This window comes from Xenopus tropicalis, chromosome 5 (genome assembly GCF_000004195.4).
Source record: "Xenopus tropicalis strain Nigerian chromosome 5, UCB_Xtro_10.0, whole genome shotgun sequence".
Classification (NCBI taxonomy): domain Eukaryota; kingdom Metazoa; phylum Chordata; class Amphibia; order Anura; family Pipidae; genus Xenopus; species Xenopus tropicalis.
In genome coordinates this window covers 124,753,003-124,775,403 of record NC_030681.2, presented here as the reverse complement: position 1 = coordinate 124,775,403, position 22,401 = coordinate 124,753,003, and the positions used below count along the sequence as shown (strand labels likewise).

Below are 22,401 nucleotides of genomic sequence, written 5' to 3'. Positions count from 1 at the left end.
GCAGATACAGAACCTGAATATTTTATATTCATCTTTTGATTTTGTTTTCTGTATGTGAAATTATGTATTTTATGCTTTTAATGATGACAGTGCAAGACAACCCTTATACTTTCTAAATATGTTTTGTAAAACAAAACCTGTACCTGTGTTTGACTGACAGACCAGCCAGTCAACATTCCATTACAAAAGCTGAAGGGACCCAGTAAGATCTAGAAAACCAGTGGCAATGCCATTACTAACATGGCTTCTTACTAGGATCTAAGCAAGAAGCAGAATTCCTCTTATAGTCGCTAGAGTTATTTTGATTATGCAGTAACAAGAAGACACTCCATAGGTAACCACAACACATAATATTGGCAGGAATTTTCAGGTATAAACCTTGATAAGTTTGCAATAAGATGCAATATTTTGTGCTAGGGAAGATCAGCGTTCTGACTTCAGTGCATCAATAGGTGCATAGCCATACTCTAGAACCTGATATATAACAGGGGCTATTTTATTCCTCCTGAACATGCAATGCAGCAGTATATTCTTCCAGTACAGAGGCTGCCTGTGTTCATTGAGCTGTATTAAAAGTGTTGTCAAGTCCAGAGAAGAAGAAGAAATAAGTGAGGCTTTCTTGCAAACAGTTGCTGGCTGTGCACAAGCTGCCTTTGTTTATCTGTGAAGGCTGAGTGACAGGCAGCTTCCAGTGGGTTTTGCATTCTGTGCGCAAGGGGCTGAGGCTGCGTTTGATGTGGGGCTAGGGGTCTGACCCCCAGTCTATCTGTCTGTCGAGCTGCGGTTTCTGATTCTTATCAATCTCCCTCTTGAGATTTCTTCCACGCGGAGCTAATCAGGCACCTTGCGAGCCGTTGGGTTTTTCACCTAAGACATTGGTTAGGTGTGGGATTATGAAGAAGGGACTACATTTTACAAGGGTGCTCTCAAAGTAACCTAGTCTGTATGGGAAAATTAGCATAGGGCTAATGAATGTTATGTGTAGAGTAGCTTTGCTTTCTTAACAGGCCTTTGTAGCCATATGATTGGAATGTTAAATAAATCAGGCAGAGCCTGGTAGTTACTCTTAAGACCCAGGGTTTAAAACATATAGATATGTGTCATATTTAACATGGGTGAAACACTAAGAAGACTGGAATTTTGGATAACCTTAATGGATAGCTGCTTTGGATCAAGTTACGAGCCATTAACTAGTTATCTTCCTCAGGCTGGTTACAAAACAGACACCAAGGGTAATGCCATGGTAGTTGCACCATGTTTTGCCTTGGCAGCCTTTCTCAACAAACCTTTTGTGTCAAAATGTGGATAGTTGTAGAAGTTGCTTCCTGAAATAATTAAAAAAAACATGGCTCCCATCTGTCACTTTAAGTATGGAGCAGCCATTTTGAACATCTCTTGGTTCTCACTAATTAATATCCACTTTCTTTTCCCATTAGCCTGCAAAGTTGGATACTACAAAGCCCTCTCAACAGATGCAGCTTGCTCCAAGTGTCCCCCCCACAGTTATGCTCTCCGGGAAGGCTCGACCTCCTGCACCTGTGACCGAGGCTATTTTCGGGCTGACACTGACCCAGCTTCAATGCCCTGCACCAGTAAGTCCACCTTTGCCATCTTTTTTCATCGTGGCTCTTCTGGAGTTGTGTTACAGAAAAAAACTTTGGTTAAAAACCTTGGTTTCCATTGAAACTGGATAGATTGTACATTGCCTGTATAATTTGCTTTGAGGGATACAGATATTATAATATATAGTAGCTATGCGATTATTTACTAGACTGACATTTGGGGAGTAAATCCTTTCCAACCTGATTTGTTTTCTGACTAGGCCTATTGTCGAAGCTGTCAGAGTGCTAAGGAGTATAAATGTTACTGGTCCTAGGAAGGTTTATTTAAATCTTATATTTACCCTTACAATACTAAGTTAGTATTAATATTGTAGGTATATTTGTTAAAAACAATCTTGGTATTTCATATGCTGATAAGACTCCGCTTTATTCTCCAGTCATTGGTGCCCATTTAATGGATCACAATATAGGGGCCATGTACTTGAACATCAATATTGGCACTTTTCACACTTATATTTTCCTCTCAGACCCACATTAAGCAGTCTCTCAGTGTGACAGCTGTGCTAATGAAGAGATAAAACACACACATATCTCAGAATTGCTGTTGAGCCGGTGGTAGATTCTGCTCCACTGGTCTTTAAAATCAGATTTTTGTTCAGCAATGGGACCGATTAGGAGAGAAGTTTAACCCCTTGACTGCCCTCTGTGCCCTCTATTAACCAGGCAGTCAAGTCATCAGTCTACACTGAAACATGTTTAACCCTTTTTGTATCAGGGCAGAAATAGGGATATTAATCTCACCTTTCTTGTCCGCTATATCCCCCATCATTATTAGAAACTGGCTTGGTGATGATAATGATGGCATGCGAACTCTACAGCCTAAAAGCTGTAAGGATTTCAGTCTGATATCTGTGTAACAGAAAAAAAATGTGCTGTTTTCCAAATATCTACTCCACAAAAAAGCAAATCTTTAACCTTGAGCTAGTGACATACCATACAGTGATAATAAAAGGCTGCTTAAAGTGTCTGCCGAGATAGCGCGGCTAAATGTGACACAATGCAGTATAAATTGTCTATTTACCTGACAAGGACTGTGCCGCTCTCATAAGTCAAACTGCAGGAAATATTTCCTGCTTTAGTGAGGTCTATGGGATGTGGATGAAAAATGAAGTATCTCCTTGATTCATACAGCAGACATACAACATGCCGTTTATGGAATGTATTTTTTTTAGTAATGTGATTTGTTGCTCTGGCTCTTGGTTCCTTTATAGAGGATATTGTTTTCAAATGGGCATTGCAACCTATTAATCTTCAGCACTTCATCTAATGCGTCTTGACAGTTATCCGCGTAATGAACCCTAATGAATTGACTAGGGGAAACCTGCCGGTGAATTCCACCATTGCCACCAGTAGCTTGCTTGCTGAAATGTAAGGGGAGATTAAGGAGCCTGCCGACCTTCGCTGGCTCCCCAAGGTCAAGGATGAATGCGGTGCCTTTCCTGACTTGGGTCTAGATGCTAAGCAGGTCTCAGCGGGTTTTGCTTGTGTTGCCTACATTTGCTCACTGCTGGAAGTGTCTGCAGTGCAGTTCGATGCAGCCGGTTATTGGTACTGCTTTTAGCATCTTCCCCTGCCATCTCTGCCAGTATTTAACCTTCATCGAAACATGTCCCCTCCTCCAAACCTTTATAAAGCCGGCACAGAACAGCACAATAGCAATTATCGGGGAATCTGCAGTGCCTACTGCTTTCTGCAGGGGTGGTGGCACAACGGATTCTAAGAGCGTTCCAGAACAGTCTCAAGATAGCAAGCGCAAGCTAAAAAATCTCTAGGCTAAATGACTGTTATTCTCTTCATAATAAAGGCAGATATTTGCTTTCCTGTGCATACAATATTTTAATATATATATTAAAATACTGTATGCACAGAAAAGCAAATATCTGTCTATATTATGAAGAGATGAAGAGGATATATTGTAAAAACACACTGATGCTTGTCATGCACAGATATTTTATTATTAACTGCATATCTGCATAATATGATGCCACTGCCTAGATTTGTACCCTAGCTCCCAGCTTCCCTTACTTATGATTAGGTTGCAACCACAGTAGCGCCTTGTCCATCACCATAAGCAGGTCTCATCAGCACTTGAACGGATGGACATAATTAATTATCAGAGTGCTGGTGGCACATCTGTCTCGGCATTCCCAGAGCACAAGCAGTAGAGCGTAATTTAAGCAAAAGAACCAGCTGCTCCGCTATAAGCCATTGTGACCTTTAGGGAGCTGGTCTCTCCATTAGTTCCATTGGAATCCCTTTTGAAAAAGTTTAGACTTTTTCCTATTGTGCTTGTGATTGCCTAGTGTTTTAGGGCTTTTATATCCCCTGGGAAACACTGGATTAATTACAGGTCATATCACATGGGCGTCACCTCATAAATTCTTCTAGAATGTTTTGGGCCCTTCTGAAGCACAAATGATCCATTTCATTATTAGTCTGGCCCATCAAATGGCATCAGTATTATAACCAAATATTAGTAACCAAAATGTACACTTTAGATGTATAAATTGCAGCACTTCAAAGTAGATTATACAAGATAAGAACCTCTTAAGCGACAAAACCTTAAGCCCAAAAAGTTATGCTAATAAATTGTAAAATACTGGTTGCTACTGTTGGGGTTATGTAATAAAAGGCACTACATTTGCCAAGGAGCAGTAACACATAGCAACCAATCAGCAGGTAGAATTTACTTTTCACCTGTTTAAAAGCAAACATCTTATTGGTTGCTATGGGTTACTGCTAGAGGGCAAACTTAGTGCTTCTTATTACATATGGGGGTATAGTACACAGGAGGGCCCATAAATCAATGATCAGAGTTCAGTTTTGAGTTCAAGCGTTGTTGTGGTGGCATGGGGGGCAATGAGCCTTACAGGCTTAAATATACAAATATTGTACCATCAGTGTCCTGTGGTTATTTACTAAAAATGTATGTCTATAGCACTGTCTGTATTTAACCTAAAACTTCTATTCTGGGGAATTCATAACTTACCCTGCTTGGGGCATTTCAGCTCAGGTTATCATCTGAAAGGGACATAAAGGAAGCGAGAACTTTTCTCGTTTTTACAATTGCACGAGCTACATGAATTCAGTATCCACTTTATCTGTCGCCAAGCACTTTCCTGCCCTCCTTGGCTTGATTGCAGCCGAAGCCTGTAGCTGCTTATTATCTGCTGTACTGAGCATTAAGCCTTATCAAACGTCAGTCTACATAGCTGAAGATACTTAGATCCCTTATGAGCAGCAACATTTATATATCACACAATATGTAGGGCATTGTAATACTACAGAAACAGTTTACCCTATTTGTATGGATTTCATTATATGTCCAGTACATGAGAAATTCATATTTGAGCCCCAAACATCTGCTTTATATAGAATAATAGACCTGACTTTTATTTTAGCCCAATCACACACCCTTCCTAGTAAAAACTTGCCAGAGACAGAGAAAGAGATAAAACTGTCATTTAAATGGCTTCGTCAGAACCCTGTCGGGAGATTTAGCCAACTACTAAACAGAAACAGAATGGGAAATCAGAATAGTGTGTGTACCAAACAGAAAGGACAAATACAATATATCTCTTGCATTTAATTGGAGTAGACATAAAACTGAATGATTCCTCTATTCCCATTGAAATCTCACAATGAGTCTCTGGTCACTTGGTGCAAGGTCATTTGAGGTCTTGCTTTGATTAGTGTGTGAAGGGGTAAAGTAAAATGCATGGACTTGAGAAAGTGCCTGTAATAAACACAACTTAATATTCCTTAAGTGATTTAAATGTAAGCAGGATAACTATATAGGTTTAGTAAAGCAGTCTATACAGGCAATAGAATTCATGCTAAAATGATTTGTAAGAGTTAAAGATAAGTAGACCTAAAATGGAAGCCACTGGAGAAAAAATAGGAAATGCAAGTGTGACTGCAAACTTCTTTATATTGTATTCTTTTGAGCAGTGCAGAGTAAAACAGTTGCAAACCAGACGTAGGAAAATGAAGTCTCTAATAAAACCAACACAAGAAGAAAGAATACAGCTGGGGATATAAGTCTCCAGAGGCTGTACATTGAATTTTTACGGCTTGTTCTTGCTGCCCGAACAGAACTCAAATTAATGTATTACAGGTTGTAAGGGTTCTGAGAATAAATAATGGGGTGGGGGGGGCATGGGTTTTCTACCCAGTCTTTGTACTTGTTTCGGAATGGAAAAAAAATATATTGTACCTAGAGGATGTTGGCTGAGTAACCTAATTCCTAGACTTCTTTTCTCTATTTCAAATATTCCTTAAAAGGTGGCAACCAGAATGTCACAGAGTTGTCAGCCATGGGCAGATAGACTGGAAAACAGCTGCCATAAATGACACCTCCATTTCCGCACACTGTCTGAGATAACGTCAGGACTGTAGTTTACATTGTCTCCCACCTTGATGCGCTCTTCAATTGACTGTTGTCCCTCCCTTTTCCCATACCATCTCCATTCATGCTGGAAGGAGGGGTGCTTCTGGCCCATCTCCCTCCTCAGACCTGCCAGCATCTGCGTGCCTAGTTTTACGCTTGGCTGCCCCTGTGTTCAGATGCTGCCTGGGCCTTGTCCCACATACCAATTACTGACTTTTTGCTGTCTGAAGATCCTGATTTACTGTGGCACATTTTCCCACGTGAAAGTGGGCACTTTTGGATAGGTACCCTCTAGAATATGTTGCTGAGAAATCATATTCCTCTGGCTCCTTTGGTATGCACGCATTATGTTTATTTACAGTAAGTGATGGAATGCATTTCATATGTTGAGGTATTGATAACCGAATATATAAATTATACGGTGCAAGGTGATAAAACATATATCTGTATTCCACAGAGCATTTGGAGGTACTGCTGCCCTAATGTAACTGAAAACGAATAATATTGTTTATTGGTTCTAAACAATAACTTCATAGTACAGGTGATATTTCCCTTTTAACATCTGGTTTTATACTCCACAGGACCCCCATCTGCTCCTCAGAACCTAATTTCAAATGTCAACGAGACTTCTGTGAATCTGGAGTGGAGTCCTCCACAGAATTCTGGTGGAAGACCTGATGTCACCTACAATTTGGTCTGTAAAAGGTGCGGTTCTGACCTGACTCGCTGTCGGCCTTGTGGCAGTGGAGTGCACTATAGCCCCCAGCAGAATGGCCTGAAAACTACCAAAGTGTCCATCACTGACCTGCAAGCCCATACCAACTACACCTTTGAGGTCTGGGCCATTAATGGTGTCTCCAAGCAGAACCCAGGACAAGATCAGGCTGTGTCAGTTACTGTGACCACCAACCAAGCAGGTAAGATGCCTCTTAGAACAAATAGTTTTTATATCAAATGGACAAATAAAAATGAACTGTTAGAAAATATAGGTCTAGAAAATGTAAAGTTTGTTAATATGACAAAGCTCGAAACAAGTAGCAAACATAAGTGTTTCTTTCTCTGTGACCCAGTGACTTAATTGATTATAAAAATAGTAACATTTGGGTTGGGAAATAGGGACTAGGTGTGTGTTAAGCTTCTCATCCACCCCATCATTTCATGGGCTGTGAATCTGGGTGCCTGTGTGCACAGTCATCATGAGAAGTAGCCATCTGGAGGAACAGGAACTTCAGGAGGCAAGCAGACTGGGCCGTGAGAAAATCTTCTGGCATGCTGGCATGAGCTTGGGCTGCTCTTATATGCAACATGTGTAGCTCATCATCTTCTTTACTTTCCGAGGCCAGCACCTTCACCCATCATGAAATTAATTTCCTCTGCGCGTTTTATGAGAGAGTGATGAAGCCCGGATTAAACTCCGGTCAGCGGGGAAATAGAAAAATTACTTTGTAGTAACCTCCCTAGAAAAATAAAAAAAGAAAGTCCACTATTATGAGAAACAACTTCTATAAGAGGGAAGAAGGCAATAAACAGAATGTTAGACAGGGATGTACAGACTGTGACCTCCAACACCTGATTATTTTACCACTACAACTGAAGAAGCATGTCAGACATCCCTGTGCAAATGGGTTAGCTAAGGATGATTTTGGTAGGCACCCCACCCAGCTGCATGCAGTTGAGCTACAAACCTACGTGGCCAGGAGTAAACAGAGCAAAGAGGTGGAATATAGACACCATTAATGCAGGTCAGGATGTCCAAGTAAATTTTGCTGATATGCAGCACACAGATGCTGGCAGTGGCATAGAAAGACATAAAGTACAGGCATGTTTTGTGCATCCCTGACCCTCTGCATCCACAGCAAGAATGGCTATAAATAATATGTATCCATGCTGCTTTAGTAAATATGCTCCACATGCTTTGTTTGTAGAACAGAAGGGCCAGCTAGTGCTCAAAGAAACACCATATTTTTCTAGTTGGATTTGCATGAGTTATATAATAGGCTTTCTCTGTTCCCCCTGTCTGGTCTTGGATTTATGTTTGGATATTGACTCTGCTTTTAGATTCTTTGTATAGGGCTCACCAGGCTGTACTCTGCCAACAGACACATACAAAACAAATTTGGGATCTGTTACCCGAATGCATCACCTTGTGCTCTTTTCCCCCTTCACATTGCAGCCTGCTGGACACAGGATACACCAATTAGCACTAAAAGTGTGTAAATAAATTGGACAAGCTTTTCCCCTTACAGAGGTGACAGATAGTTTTAAGCAGCTGCAGACTTTACAAAGCAGTCCTACATTAGGAGCACACCAAGCATTCTTATTGCAGCACAGTTTTCTCATATGAAAGTGAACTTAGTTACATATAGCTGGAGATGTAGGCTATCTTTGCAAAAAACTAAAAATTGCTTGTTTTGTCAAAATGCATACAGTTGCCTGGTTTGCCAGTGGTGGGATGAATGCTAGTGCAGCAATAAAGAAAAAGTTTTCTTGATTTTATTACTACCATATAAAAAAAAGTCTTTATTCAAAAGCCCCACTGTGGGGTTTAATGGATCTTAGGATATCATAATGTGTATTTATTTTAGGTGTTTTTATGCCTTCTTAAAAGCATAATGGAAAAACATCACATGTGATATTAGCCTAAGGAGCACAGTCTGTCCCCCAGGAGCCCACTGTATTATTGTGTTGACCTATGCACACAAGGAAAAGTCTTATGGCTAATGTTTGAGACACTGTGTTGATAGCTGAACCTTGCCAGATGGATCAGAAACATAACATTGCCTGGGTGGAGCTTTTTTGGCTACCATATATCATGTTTACCAACACAGTTGTGTTTTGGGTTGGGTGCTTAAGTGCTCCTCTGGCTTCGGTTGGTGTTTGCAGTTCTTTATTTAAAACTAAGGTATGTTGATGTCTATGGTCCGCTGCACTGAAAGTACTGTTCTGAGATTGATCAACTGAACTCAGTGTGGCTGTTTGGTGCTAGCAAAAACTAATGTTGCCAGGGTTAATCTCCAGGTTGTTTCTTTTTGCAGAAGAACAGAAGTAATTTCTTAGTATTGCGTTAATACATTTTTCTGAAATAGAAGGGGCTACAGCCCAGCGGTGATGAAGGATTAAAAGCTGTGCTTGTATATTAAGACATTATGACAATTAACATGTTGGTCCTTTGTATTTCTTGTTTTCAAAAATCTTTGCTATATTCACAATGTGAAATTCAAATGCCCCCATTGAATTTCTGTATCAGCCAGGTCATAGTGGCAAGTTTAAAGTCTTGAAGACAAGTGACAAATAGGCAGGGAAAAGTGCAGGTTAAGTAGATTGCCCATGATACAGGATCCCTTTGGAGCCATGCATTCCTACAGATAAGAAGTGCATTCTCTGAATCTCCAGCAATCTGTCATTGTGATGTTTGTAAGTGCAACAAGGAAGAGAAAGCCCAACTTCCCAGCCAATGTGACTCCTATTTCATTAGTTTCTTTCTATCTTCCCTTCCTAATTGAAATAAATGTGGGATATTTCCAATGGAGCATGGATAACCCATGTTTATAAGACATCAAACAGGGCTTGGAAAAGTTGAATAAATGATAAGTCTATGCCGCTATCTACTGGGGGACAATCAATCTGGGCCACATACTCTAGATGTCAGCTTGCAATGTACTTTCTAAAAAGGCTTCTTTTTCATTTCCTCTAAAAAAAACCAGTTCCATATAATATCTTGTAACTAAAAGCTTTGTAGATAAGGTTCTGCTGGGAGACATGCCATGTGGCTATAAAGTTGTAGAAGATGGCTGAAGGTTTGTCATACAGGCCTAGGCAGTAAAAAACAATATGACATACTGCAGTATTTGGCATCAGTAGAATTAACATTTATTATATTATGTAAAAGTTGTATGTTGTGTATATAAACCCTAATCTCTTAGGCACATTGTGGAGGGACAGATTTTGTCTACATCGCTAATTCCTTCATTTTAGTCCAGGTTTGCCCTGATCTTTTCATTTCTGTTTCTGCCTGATCTAATTTTCCAGCGTCTACAATATTGTTTCCATTATTATGGCTATTCGTTCATTCAGGAAGAATGCAAAACATAACCAAAGCTTCAACTTTGGATTGCAAATTAGTAGCATCACCTGCTCTGGCGCCTTTTTCAACACGCTCAGAACTATGCGTAGGCTTATGAGTTGGCATGCTGTTGTTTTGGTTCTTGGATTTACCAGTTGTGGGGTTTTTTTTTTTTTTTGCCTTCAGTACAGTTTCAGAATGCCTGATGGCCAGCTCAAAGCCCCAGAGCTAGGGGAATTGAGAATGGAGAAGAATTAGAGAAGACCTACAGGCTAATGTCCCACTAGGAGGTGTGAGCATTACACTGATGAAGGTTGATTTAGTTTATTGTAATGCCATGCGTATGTGTCATGAAAGGTGACTCATGAGTGATGCCGCCTTTTGGCACACAGTTAATGGCCAATAGAAGCCTGCTGAAGACCAGCCAAAGTGTTATTTGTTGCCCAGAAGGGTTCCTTGAGCTTTAGCTCTGTGACAGACTGTAAGGCTGCCTTAATACAAGCTGCTCTTGTTATTGATGGATTCCTTTCAGTCTGTAGGTTTCTCCCACTTAACCAGTTTCCTATGTGAAAACTTACTAACTTAAAGCACTCTCTGATCTTGCCAGTGCTCCGAGACTATTTGCACATCACAGGCCCCTTTCCCTCGGCCCCCCCAAGAGACACTGTCTTCTTATGATGTCACATGATTGATTAGAGGAGCACAGGGGGCAGCTAGCTGGTGTTTGAGTAATGTTAAAAAATCAGGAGGACACAAGACTAATCAAACACACAGGCTGGGATTGTGTTTTAACAAGATGATGGATTGCCCTGGTGTATGTTTTTCTATCCCCGCTCTTCACCACACTTTACTTTAATAACTTTTTCAAGGGCTGGGCTTACTATTTGCTTGTCTAGAAGTAATTGATTTCTTTTGTACTGTTATAAAACCCAAATCGAAATCATCACCCTAGGATTCTGATGCTTTGAAAAGGGCTCAAGAGTTAGACTTGTGATGTATAAATAAACCCTATCAAAACCCCCGTCACGTTTGCATGAAGGGCCGCTACATAGGACTAATCATTTTTCTATGTTAATTCAAAGCCAGTTTTCTGAATTCTGTTTGACCATCCCCATTTGAGTGACAGCCTTTATGAAAAGCAGATAAACAAAATATGTATAATAAGTCATTCTGTTTGAAAATAAAGGGAAGAAGCTACACTTTAATTAATCATTATATTTTTAAACGCAATGGCAGCTTCCATCCATATGTACAAATACAAATATGCAGGGAAGGTAGTTCTTATCAAATAATAATCCGATGTCAGGCATTACTACATATGTATAGAAATTTAGATACACTTTAATTACAATTAGGATATATGTTCCCTGTAAGACATAAGCATACTATCACAACCAATAAACTATAAGGGAAATCTATATCTATACCTGCTGTCTATAAATGAAGTGGAATTACGCAAACATAGCTAATATCCTGCAGGTTCTAGCCCCCTACTTTTATTGGCATCAGAGAATGCTGGGATATGTAGTTCTGAAAAACTGATTAGGATCTCTGTCTTTAGCATAAGAGCAGCACATTGTAAAACACAAAAAATGTACTCAAGCAAGAAACTTCAAAGAGACATTGTGTAGTGCTCATGTTTTTGTTTTGGAAGTGGCAGAAAATAAAGAGAGAAACGGAGCGAGTGCCCAAAGTAGCAGTGAGGAATGCGGTTAGAGGAGAAGGGTAAGCGTGAGTGAAAAGGAGAGTTCCTAAGGAGAGGATTATAGAACGAGGCACAGGCATGCACACCCATTAGCAGAGCCAACAGCTCACACATATATGCACACGTATGTAGGTTCCCTAGTATTTGCGAATATTTTCTCTGGAGCGAATATGCCTTTTATTAAAAAATAATGAATAAGCCCAGAGCGGATGAACTTTGAATTTACCTGCATTAAAAATCACGCTTCATTTACACAGGGAATTTCCCAGGAATAATAGGAGGGCTGTTAGCAGCCACATTTCACACAAAGCTCTTCTGTATGTGAGAAAGCTGAGACACGCTGGTCACTTGCGCTGAGCTCTACCTACATGCTTTAATGAAAGGCTTGGAAGCTAGGGCTAATGGGTATGGTCATTATACCAGCAGAGCATGACTATAGCTGGGAATGGAAGAAACTCTTTTGAGAAGTTATGACAGTATAAAATAGGGATTAGCAGGGGATGGTCACTGGTAGTGGTGGAACTAGAACTCCCAGAAGTCCCAACCAGCTGTATCTCTATGACTAGAGACGCTTCTCTACCTGGTATAGATGAACATCAAGGCAACTGGTAGCTTGAGAGTAGCATGGATAGTTTCCCTTGTCCCCCCCCCCCCATACACAGGGCAATAAGCTGCTGAGTTGGCCTGGAGAGACTGAGTAAGATTATATCCACCCATGTATGGCCAACTAAAGGATAATGGTACATGCGTTGCGTTCTCCGTTGGTGTTTTTCTGTTTGCAGTGTGAGATAGGATTATCCCTCAAAGGAGTGCCACATGAAACAGATGTCACCCGTAAACATAGCACAAAGCACACTTCCAAACACTAACTGATTTTGAGTCTACTGGCATTGTTGATCAAACTTGTCAGATTTGGAGACATTGTTTAGTTTGGGCATGCTGGGCCACCATTTGGTTTGCAAGTCCAGGTCAGGTTACAGTCCCTTCCACAAAGAGTCGTTTCTCCTGTAATTGCCTGAAGGTATGTACTCTCTAATTGCAGTTGTTTTCTTCCTCCTAAACATCTCTTGTCTACATTTGAGAAATTAGTGCTGGGTCCACGTCTGTTCTGCTCAACTGCAATTTGTACTCAGGAAACATGGTTTATAACATCTGGGAGGGAAGATGTGGAGCTTTGTAGTTCCTCAGGTCAGGATACCAAGGTTGATGGTACCAGTAAAACCAGTGCTAGATGTTTAATAGCTGTGCTTTAGGAAGTGGCTATCATTGCCAGAGCTGCTCAGGGACTGTCAGATTCTCATCTCTGCTTTGAACTCACCTTTGTCTTAAAGCAATTTGTCACACTAGACCTGTAGCCCTATATCTTTATGGCAATGCAAAATGCGAGCCTGCAGAATAGAGCTGTCATAAAAAAAAGTTACAAAACAGCACTTTCAGGCCCAATTAAGTCCTTCAGTCTCAGCTTTTGTCACTTTCTTACATTTTGTCTGCATTCCTATGTGCTACATTCTTAGAATATACACTTTACAAGCACATATATTTACACCTAGATGGTGGTAGGCAAACTGTGGCAGTCTCAAAGCTCTGCCATTCAGTGGTGGGCATTAAATATTTTGGAGCAGCTGGAGTTTGATGGTTTACAATTCTTAATATCTAAAGGCTCAATACTTGAAGAGATATAGCTTAACACATAATAAGTCCATGTATATACCGTATTATGCTGCTGTCTCATTATGACATTAAACAATGCATATTTTGCTGTACACTTTTCTCTGATCTTCATAGTAACAAGATGAATTATTAGAGCTACAGCAATAAAAAAAAGCAAAAACATAAATATATTTATGTTACTAACAAGGCGGTTGCTTTAATATTGATGGTATATTCCATAGAGTATCTTACTTCTCGCACTTCTTTGTCTGTGCGTATTCCTTTAGCTACCCACCCTAAATATTTTAGTAACCTCCTGGGGTTTGGCTCTTTATATAAGAACCATTTTAGTGCCAAGTGTCCTGTCAGCAAGATCTCTCATTAGTTTGAGTGAACATTATCAAATGTATAGACCTCCCAAAGGGATTAGTATGCGATTCATTAATAGGAAGCAAGCAAACAGAACTATTTCACTAATGAGTACGGATCAGGGACTCCGTCTCTCGTTTCTATTTTGCCTTCACATTTTTTCACACTTTGATAAATGAGGGCAAAACTCAGTTAAAATCAGATCAAAACTCTTAGTACGTAATGTACAGCCAGGGCCATTCCAACTTATACACATGATCCTGTATCACTGAAAAACATACTTTAGGGCTTTAGCTTTCCTTTTAATTATCCTCGCCCACAGGGAGTTGTCCATATTGACAGCACCATTACATTCAAGTATTCATTAAAAAATGCAATACATTAGCTTCAATCGCTAGTATCTTGGAGACACCCTATGAGCTTTAATACAGCAAACATAACACTTAAATTCCTTTAACCATGTGGTTTCTTTGATGGCATACTAATACTGCAAGTAGAAATTCTAATAAAAGTCAGAAGAAGCAGCCAGAGAGCACAGTAATATTTATCTCCTGCTGAAACATGCATGGTGAATGATCTTTTTGTCTAAACCAATATGTGGCATGGAAGGGAAAGGCAAAGCATTTGCAGATAATAAAATGTTTCTTCATATCCTTTTGTTTAACCCCCCTCTACTAACTGTAATATTAAGCTACTGGGTCCCTTGTGTGCATTACTATATAATGAAAGTTGTATTCTTGATGATGCATTGGATTACTAAACCCACTTAACAGTTTTTAATATAGGCCAGTCAGAGAATCGGTAAAAAAAAAAAAGCGGGACCTAGAGCTCCTACACACACACACACGGGTTCACTAGAGAAAGCACCTTCTTTAAATAGATTTCTGGTATTTCTAGTAAACATCTTTATAAGCTTCATAAATCTTACATTGCAGGAGAACTCCATCATATATAGACCACGAATATAAAAGGGATATTTATCTAGTGCAGTAAAGTTCACACCAGTAAAATCCATAAACTTTAGGCTTCATGTTTCCTACTTTAATACTGGACTGGAGCTCTGGAATCCAGCTCACCTGTCTATAGGTCTTCACATTCCATGATTCTCTAAGCTGTTTATATGGTATTAACATACAGTTAGATGCTCTCATTCACTTGCTGGTGAATATCTAAATGTGATGCCTCTTAATCCGGTCCTCAGGCTCCACCAAGCTGACTGTTTAAGGGTATCCTTAGCTGAACAGTTCATTGCATTGTTATACAAAGCTCTACTGTATCGCCATCCAATGACTCTATGGAGAACTAATCTGCGAATAATGTTGACTGCTATTTGGACCTAATGTTCTTGTTTGTGTTGTGCAGCTCCTTCAACTGTAACCCAGATACAGCCAAAAGAGATAACCAGGCACAGTGTTTCGTTGACTTGGCCAGAGCCTGAGCGTGCCAATGGTGTCATCCTGGAATATGAAGTCAAGTATTATGAAAAGGTAATTTCATTTTTAGCACAGAAACACTTCAAAGGCAGCTAAAACTGTAATAGCTGTACCTAAAAATGGTGCCTGAAAAAATGTGATAAATTATTTGCTATTCATCTACAGGACCAGAACGAGCGTAGCTACCGCATTGTTAAGACGGCGTCGCGGAGCGCAGACATCAAAGGTCTCAATCCCCTTACGGCCTATGTGTTCCATGTTCGTGCTCGGACTGCTGCAGGATATGGGGAGTTTAGTGGACCCTTTGAGTTCACTACAAATACAGGTAATGTTGAGTTTTTAGCTCATGGCATTGATGAAATTCATTAATTGTAACTAGATATGTTGATGCATCTCTCCAGCTTCCAGTACTAAATAATTACCATGATTTTATTATGTTTAGTGCCATCGCCGATGATTGGTGAAGGAGCCAGCCCAACTGTGCTTTTGGTGTCCGTGGCTGGAAGCATTGTACTTGTGGTCATTCTCATTGCTGCTTTTGTCATCAGCAGAAGGTAAGGGCCCTGTGTAATGCAATAATACATTATTACTTTTTTCAATGCAGCTGCTATACATAAAAAGTTAGCAGATATTGTATGTAGTACCAGGAGTAGATCAGTACCACACTCGTGACCTGGAGTTTTTTGCCATCATTGGCGATATATAAAAAAAGCAATGGGTTGTGGCTTCAGTTTTATTTGAGTTAAATAGTCATCCTCTGATTATTTCATTACAAAAAATGACTGTATCTTCATGAGAACTTTCTTAGCTATTTTAAGACTGGTCTGACGCTCCCCTTTCAGCTTTTGTGTATCTTCTTCTCCTGGCTGAAGCGGCAGCCTGAAACAAAAGCAGCATTCTCAGATTAACATGGAAACATAACCCTCACATTAAAAAGCCCCTTCCAAGGGCTTTTATCTCCTCAGCATGGAATATAGCAGCAGAAGTCCTCTGTAAGGCCGAGATCGGCAGGAGTCCCTCTTGAAATTTAAATGAATTCCTCTGATTCCTGGGATCCTTTTTGTGTCAGATTTGCAGGAATAGCCCTGCACTTGAATCCCCAGCTGTTTGCCACTATCAGCATCTGGCAGAAACCGCTGAGTAGTTCAGCAGCAGTTGGTGGTTCTCAGGGGCTTACCCTATGTATAAAGTGGTCAGCATTCAGTTTCTTCTTAATGAAATGGGTGCATATAGCAGGTGAATCGCTTTGCATATTTTTAAATTAAAAGCATAAATTAGAGTTATACTAATAAACAAAGTACACATTCTATAAACAGAAATACATGATAGATTGTACCATTTTGTTAATGTTGTCATTTTAATGCTCTATATTGTGCATTTATCTGAATACACTATTTTCAGCAGGCACCAAACCATTCAATAGAATAGAATAGAACAGAATAGAATAGTGGGACACAATATATATGGCACAGCTTGCAAACTCAGTTCTTACTGTTTAACTGCGGCAATAAATAGTGGCACCTTGCAGTAGCTTTTGTGTAGGCATCTTTGCCCCATGCAGTGCCTTCAAGGGAAAGGTTGGCACCATTATTTTTACCTTGACAGGGTATGAGTATTTATGTCTAGATAAAGGGAAATACATAATTCTTTAACATAAGGTTTCATTTCACTTTTAGGTTTTATTATTCTGTAGCAGATATGGAAGTATGTAATTCTGCACAACATTTTTTCAGCGTCAGCTGCTAAATAAAAGATTTTCACCTTATTTATCCTTGCAGCAGAAGCCTGTGTGTGCTTCTCATAATCCCTCGTTAATAACAGGGAGAGGGCTGGCTTAGGTCGATAGACGGCAGGCAGTGATTGGCCCTCAATGGATCACTTTAGTAGAAAATGAAATGTCGACCCTTTGCACTTTCATTGATTCCTCTTTAGTGTCAGCCATAAAGCTGTCACACGCAATGCAGCCAGGAGCCTGGGAGCTGACAAGCTCACAGCTTCTAATGGGAATCCAAACAGTTCTTGCTACTTTTCAGTTTCACAGAGAACAAAGGTGCTTAGGGGTTGCGCTATCAGGAGCTGGAGTGAGGAACTCTTCTGGGGCTCACAGCCACTCAGTCACCTCAGTGCAAACTGTTACAGAAAAATGGCATCTTCTAGGGAGCTAGTGCATAGTCACACATGGAAGAATTCTTAGCTAATGCTGCCTTTTTAGGATTCCAGGCATCTAGTACAATTAGGGCACCTAGGTAAGTGTAAGTTAACACAGACAAGCCAATATTATTCAACATTTACTTCTTATTTGTAAGCAAGTTTCCCATCCCTCTGGGAAAATGTTCAAGGGCAGGTGACACATTTATTGGTTATGTGAGAAGAGTTAAAAAGAGGTTTTACTCAGGTCAAGTGTTGCCTACCAGGCTTGTCATATTATGTTTCTGAAGATGTGACCTCGGATGGAAAGAATGACCTTTCAATAGAGATATAACTCATCTTGTGTTCTTCTGGTTAATTGTTCATCATGGGAAGGTTCTAAACTTGGTATTCTCGGGCTGTATGACCAGTCGGAATGGTCACTTTTAAGAAAGGAACTTAGACAATGGGATTATGTTTTCATACTGTACTCAGCTGGTTGGCTATTCATATCTATTTTTTGAAAGTTCCACCAGACTGATATATGGACTATTGTTCTAACAATATATTTATATATTTATTAAGGGACAATTTTCTCAATATAACTGTAAAACCTGTGGAAAAAAATATATAAAAACATATATTTTAGAAAAAACATTTGATGAGGCCAGTTGATATCTGAAAATCCTATGGTTATGTAGTCGGTAAAGTAGGAGCGTATTGTGCAGTTTTTAGCCATCACTGCAGTTTAATTTGTCTTGTTGCTCTGATCTCCAATGGCAGACAATTGCCTCTATTGCTCTCCACCAATTAGCAGGGTGGGAAGCTCTGTCCCTACACATTGCTGATTGGAATGTGCCTGCATGTTGTTGTAACATGGTAAGCACCTGTTTTGCTTTAAACCTGATATGTTTATGCTGCAGATTGCTCCTAATAGATATTTTCTGTAGCCAAACTCAGCTGTGTGTATGTTGTATTTAAGTTTGTAGCTGTGTGTGTGTTGGACCATGTTTTTTGTAATGTGGCCATCCGGGCCTAGTATGTTTGGGACTGCTTTGTTCTTCATCAGATTCCCTGGTGGGTCAATGATCAAAGCCCCCATGGCAATCTCATCTTGCACCTTTTTGTTTGTGTTTATACCTGATAGCTGAGGGGTTCCCACGCAGAATATATATGCATACCATTTACCTGTTGAATCACCATCTTCCCTGAATGAGAAGCTGCTGTAGGGTATACAGGGCCCTGCTGTGTATTCCCTTCCCCCTTTTGCCTCCCCCTGTGGATCTTTTCTACCTGTTCTTTGTTATTTATAAGAGAGCCGTTTGTGTCAGACAGGTACCCCGCTCTCACGTGTCACCTATAGCTATGCTTTCCTATTCATTCCCCTTCTATGCTACAGAGTGGGAGTTGCTGCCATGTTGAGCAAAGACAATAGTGCCCCTATTGCACAAGGCTGCTTAAGGTCATGCAGGTGACAAGCTGCTGAGGGGGGGAGACTTTCATGCTAAGGTTATAATTAAAAATTCAAAGGCTCCAATTAGTGTTTTATCAGTAATCCTCTGTTACCTAGACAAAGCTCTCGTAGTTACTGTATAATCACAGATTGTCCTAATTGCCTTCCTCTATTCATCCCAACTCAATACCTCCTTAAATCTGTATCTAAATGTTGACCTAGCGGCATTCCTTGCAGGTTACATTTAGAAGACTCATTTAAATATAGACCACAGACAAGGTTAGAAGAGGCTAGAAGAGCTATTCTGTATACCTGGTTTATTTTTTAATCTTCGTTGTCTCACAGTGAGAGAAACCTGCACTCCATAAAACCATCTAACGGAATCAATATTGTATCAAAGTGAAGAGATGTGCGCTGCTTTACAAAGCAGTTTTTCCATGTATCGCCACTCCATGCGGCGTGCTCTAATTAAACGTTTTGCTGCTGAGGGTTTTCAGGCTCCTTTGGGAATAAAAAGGTTAATCCATTTCTGAAATTTCTTCAGTGTAATTATTGCTCCCAGCCACAAGCCCTTGGTATCAGTGCAAGGTCAGAGCTCTTCCCAAATCATGGCCTGCACACAGGAATCGGTGTTATTTTACACTTCCATGTTGCAAGAGTGTTTCCCAGGGAGCCATCCTAAAGTCTCTGTTTTCTTACCCTACAGGCGGAGTAAATACAGTAAAGCCAAGCAGGAAGCAGATGAGGAAAAACATTTAAACCAAGGTAATGTGACAATAGTTATGTGAAACAATTGCATCAGGATTAATACAGTTTATAAGGAAATGTGAACTAATTAGAAGAAGGATAATATAAACAGCAAACATTTATTAAGGGGGTAATGCACACAGTGGTAGAACCATAGCACCTCATTTGCTCAACATTCTGATTTGCCATTTATCAATGTAATAAAACTGCTAGAGATATGAACAACCCATTCCTATTCCAACTGATAGACCCTGATACATTTTGGGAAACAGATGCAGAACTGAATTTTCCGAACATTTCTGTACCAATTAAAATTATTATTCAGCCATATTCAGTGTCTTCAGCTATGCTTCTTTGGGCATTTCTAATGTTTTGGTGTGTTTTTCACTTCAGGAGTGAAGACTTATGTGGACCCATTTACTTATGAAGATCCTAACCAGGCCGTCCGTGAATTTGCAAAGGAAATTGATGCCTCTTGTATTAAGATTGAGAAAGTAATTGGAGTAGGTAAGTGTCAGAATTTTGAGCAAGGCGAACACACATTATAAAGATGAGTTATTTAATACATTGCTTTGTTGTATTGCAGCCCTTGAAGTCAATGTGAAGATTTATTGATTATTTTTTTTTTAATCAAAGGTGAATTTGGTGAAGTGTGCAGTGGGCGTCTGAAGGTCCCTGGAAAGAGGGAGATTTATGTTGCAATTAAGACCCTGAAAGCTGGATATACAGATAAGCAGAGGAGAGACTTTCTGAGTGAGGCTAGCATCATGGGTCAGTTTGACCATCCCAACATCATCCACCTTGAAGGCGTTGTCACCAAATGTAAGTGCACCTTTCTCATACTTACTTCAAACTTCCTCTAGGAAAAGATCTGCAGTAGTTATATTAAATATGACATGTTTTCTGGTACTAGGATTTGCAAACAATGGTAGTAATGTAGTGATTTAGTAGTCAATGGGAACCAATCAGCAGGTTGTGCTGGTTACTGGCCCACACCTTTGTGGCTCTCCAGGTGTTGTAACATTATTTTTCCTAGGATGGTGTAGTTATACAAAAATGCCATGTTGGAGATGCCTGAGGTACAGTTCTAAACTTTTTATTGCACCTCCTTTATTAAATGCTGCTAGTACCTAATACCTAATTTTCTAAAGACTGTGTCTTAAAACAGTGTCTATAATAATGTTCCCTTAAGTTTATAATAATGAAGAAGAGCTTCATTGTCTGGTATTTTACTGTTGAGTGAGTTGGGTGTGCTGTTTGTGTAGAATGCTATTTGCAAACATCTTGCCCAATGTGATAATTTCATAGTGATAATTGTTATTTTGGGTTACAGTGTATAAGTTCTGTGTTGCACACCTGCACAGGCAATAAACACCGTACATGTTGCAGCCTGCGCCTTTCATTAATAGCTCATATGCATGCTTTCAGTGCCAAAGCATTGTCTATACCTGCAGCTTTGCTTTACAGTAATGATTTGCCTCCATTGAAAATGTTATGCTCACAGATTTCCGGTAAACTGCGTTCCTCTTCATGGTTATTTCCAGTTTTATTGGAGCCTATATTTAAGCTGAAAGGATTTAACTTTTTCCTGTTGTAATCTACAATGTACTATCTAAACCTGTCATTATGATGGCAGGCAGAAAGATAAAATCAGGAAGGGAATAGTTTGAGTGAATTGTACATTTCAGATAAAGTTCCCAAAACATAGGCACGGCAAATGTGCTTTTTTGGGGCAAGAATAGATACTTTACAAAGCAAGAAACAGATGGCCAAAATATCTCTCATTTTTCAACATGGCCAGAAAATGCGGCTTCTAGCCTAACTACCAACTGCATCACTTAGATAGCAAGCTACAACTAATGGTGCATCTTATGAGGAAAGAATGTTTAATGGAATCACATTAGCTGCTGTTCAGCAGTTCTGACAAAAGCTTACAATTATGTTGGATGCAATGGCCCTTTGTCACCCCCCCAGCAGCCATGTTAGATGCAGTTCTGGGGTTTGCTTTATTCCTTTTCAGCAGCTTACAGGTTACACTCACTGCAATTTTACTTAAAAATTCAATGCGCTTCAATCCTAGCTTTTAGGCTGCTGTAGCACGGCAGGACAATGTGCTGCAGGTTGAGGGATAAAATACGAGGCCTACGCTAATTTAAATTCTATTCATTTTGATGTATGGATGGCCCTGCTTCTTTCAGATAAGTTTCAGGTTCTTGATTCTAGATTCCAGCAGTATCTTATTATCATATCTGTGACTTATGAAACCATAACATCTGAATAATATCCTAGCAAGCAGAGTTTTAAAATATGCCACATCACTGGCAGCAGCAGAAAAGGGTTAGATAAAAAAAAATCTTTTGTAAAAATGCTATAGAAAAATAAAAAAGGAATGAATTTCTGTATATATTCATATGGTAATCATGAACCACCTACTATGAGCTGGTCATGGCATCCTTATGCAAGATTAGGAATCAGATGGAAAGGCTCAAAAAAAATCCAACACAGCAAAAGAGTAAAAGTTGAAGCAGGATAAGCAGCAGGAAGCACCCCCAGGGTTTGTTCCATTGCTAGAATGGAGAGAAAATGTGTGCAAGGCCCTTATACTGAGTATCTGTCGGTTTTATGCAGTTCTTTTTAGTAATGGCCGTATCTGTGCTTTGAATTGTCAGGCAAGCCAGTCATGATCATCACTGAGTACATGGAGAACGGATCCTTGGATGCATTCCTTCGGGTGAGTACCATTTTCATTTTATTTCTTTGTTTGCAGAGTTGGTGCATTAAATCTAATTAGCATGCTCTGTTTCTTTTTACCAGAATGGCAGTTTATTAAGTAAACTTACTG

The 22,401-nt window shown here is 39.8% G+C and overlaps 1 protein-coding gene across 5 annotated transcripts in view; it reads left to right on the top strand.

Annotated features, from left to right (window-relative positions):
- The window catches only part of epha4 (EPH receptor A4), a 48,396-nt gene that overhangs the window by 16,502 nt on the left and 9,493 nt on the right, over positions 1-22,401 (top strand). For all 5 annotated transcript variants that reach the window (NM_001142103.1, XM_012970179.3, XM_012970177.2 and 2 more), the window contains 9 exon segments: positions 1,437-1,592; positions 6,594-6,929; positions 15,162-15,286; positions 15,398-15,557; positions 15,675-15,786; positions 19,519-19,577; positions 19,953-20,066; positions 20,196-20,381; positions 22,229-22,290. In NM_001142103.1, coding sequence (NP_001135575.1) covers positions 1,437-1,592; positions 6,594-6,929; positions 15,162-15,286; positions 15,398-15,557; positions 15,675-15,786; positions 19,519-19,577; positions 19,953-20,066; positions 20,196-20,381; positions 22,229-22,290 — 1,310 coding nt within the window.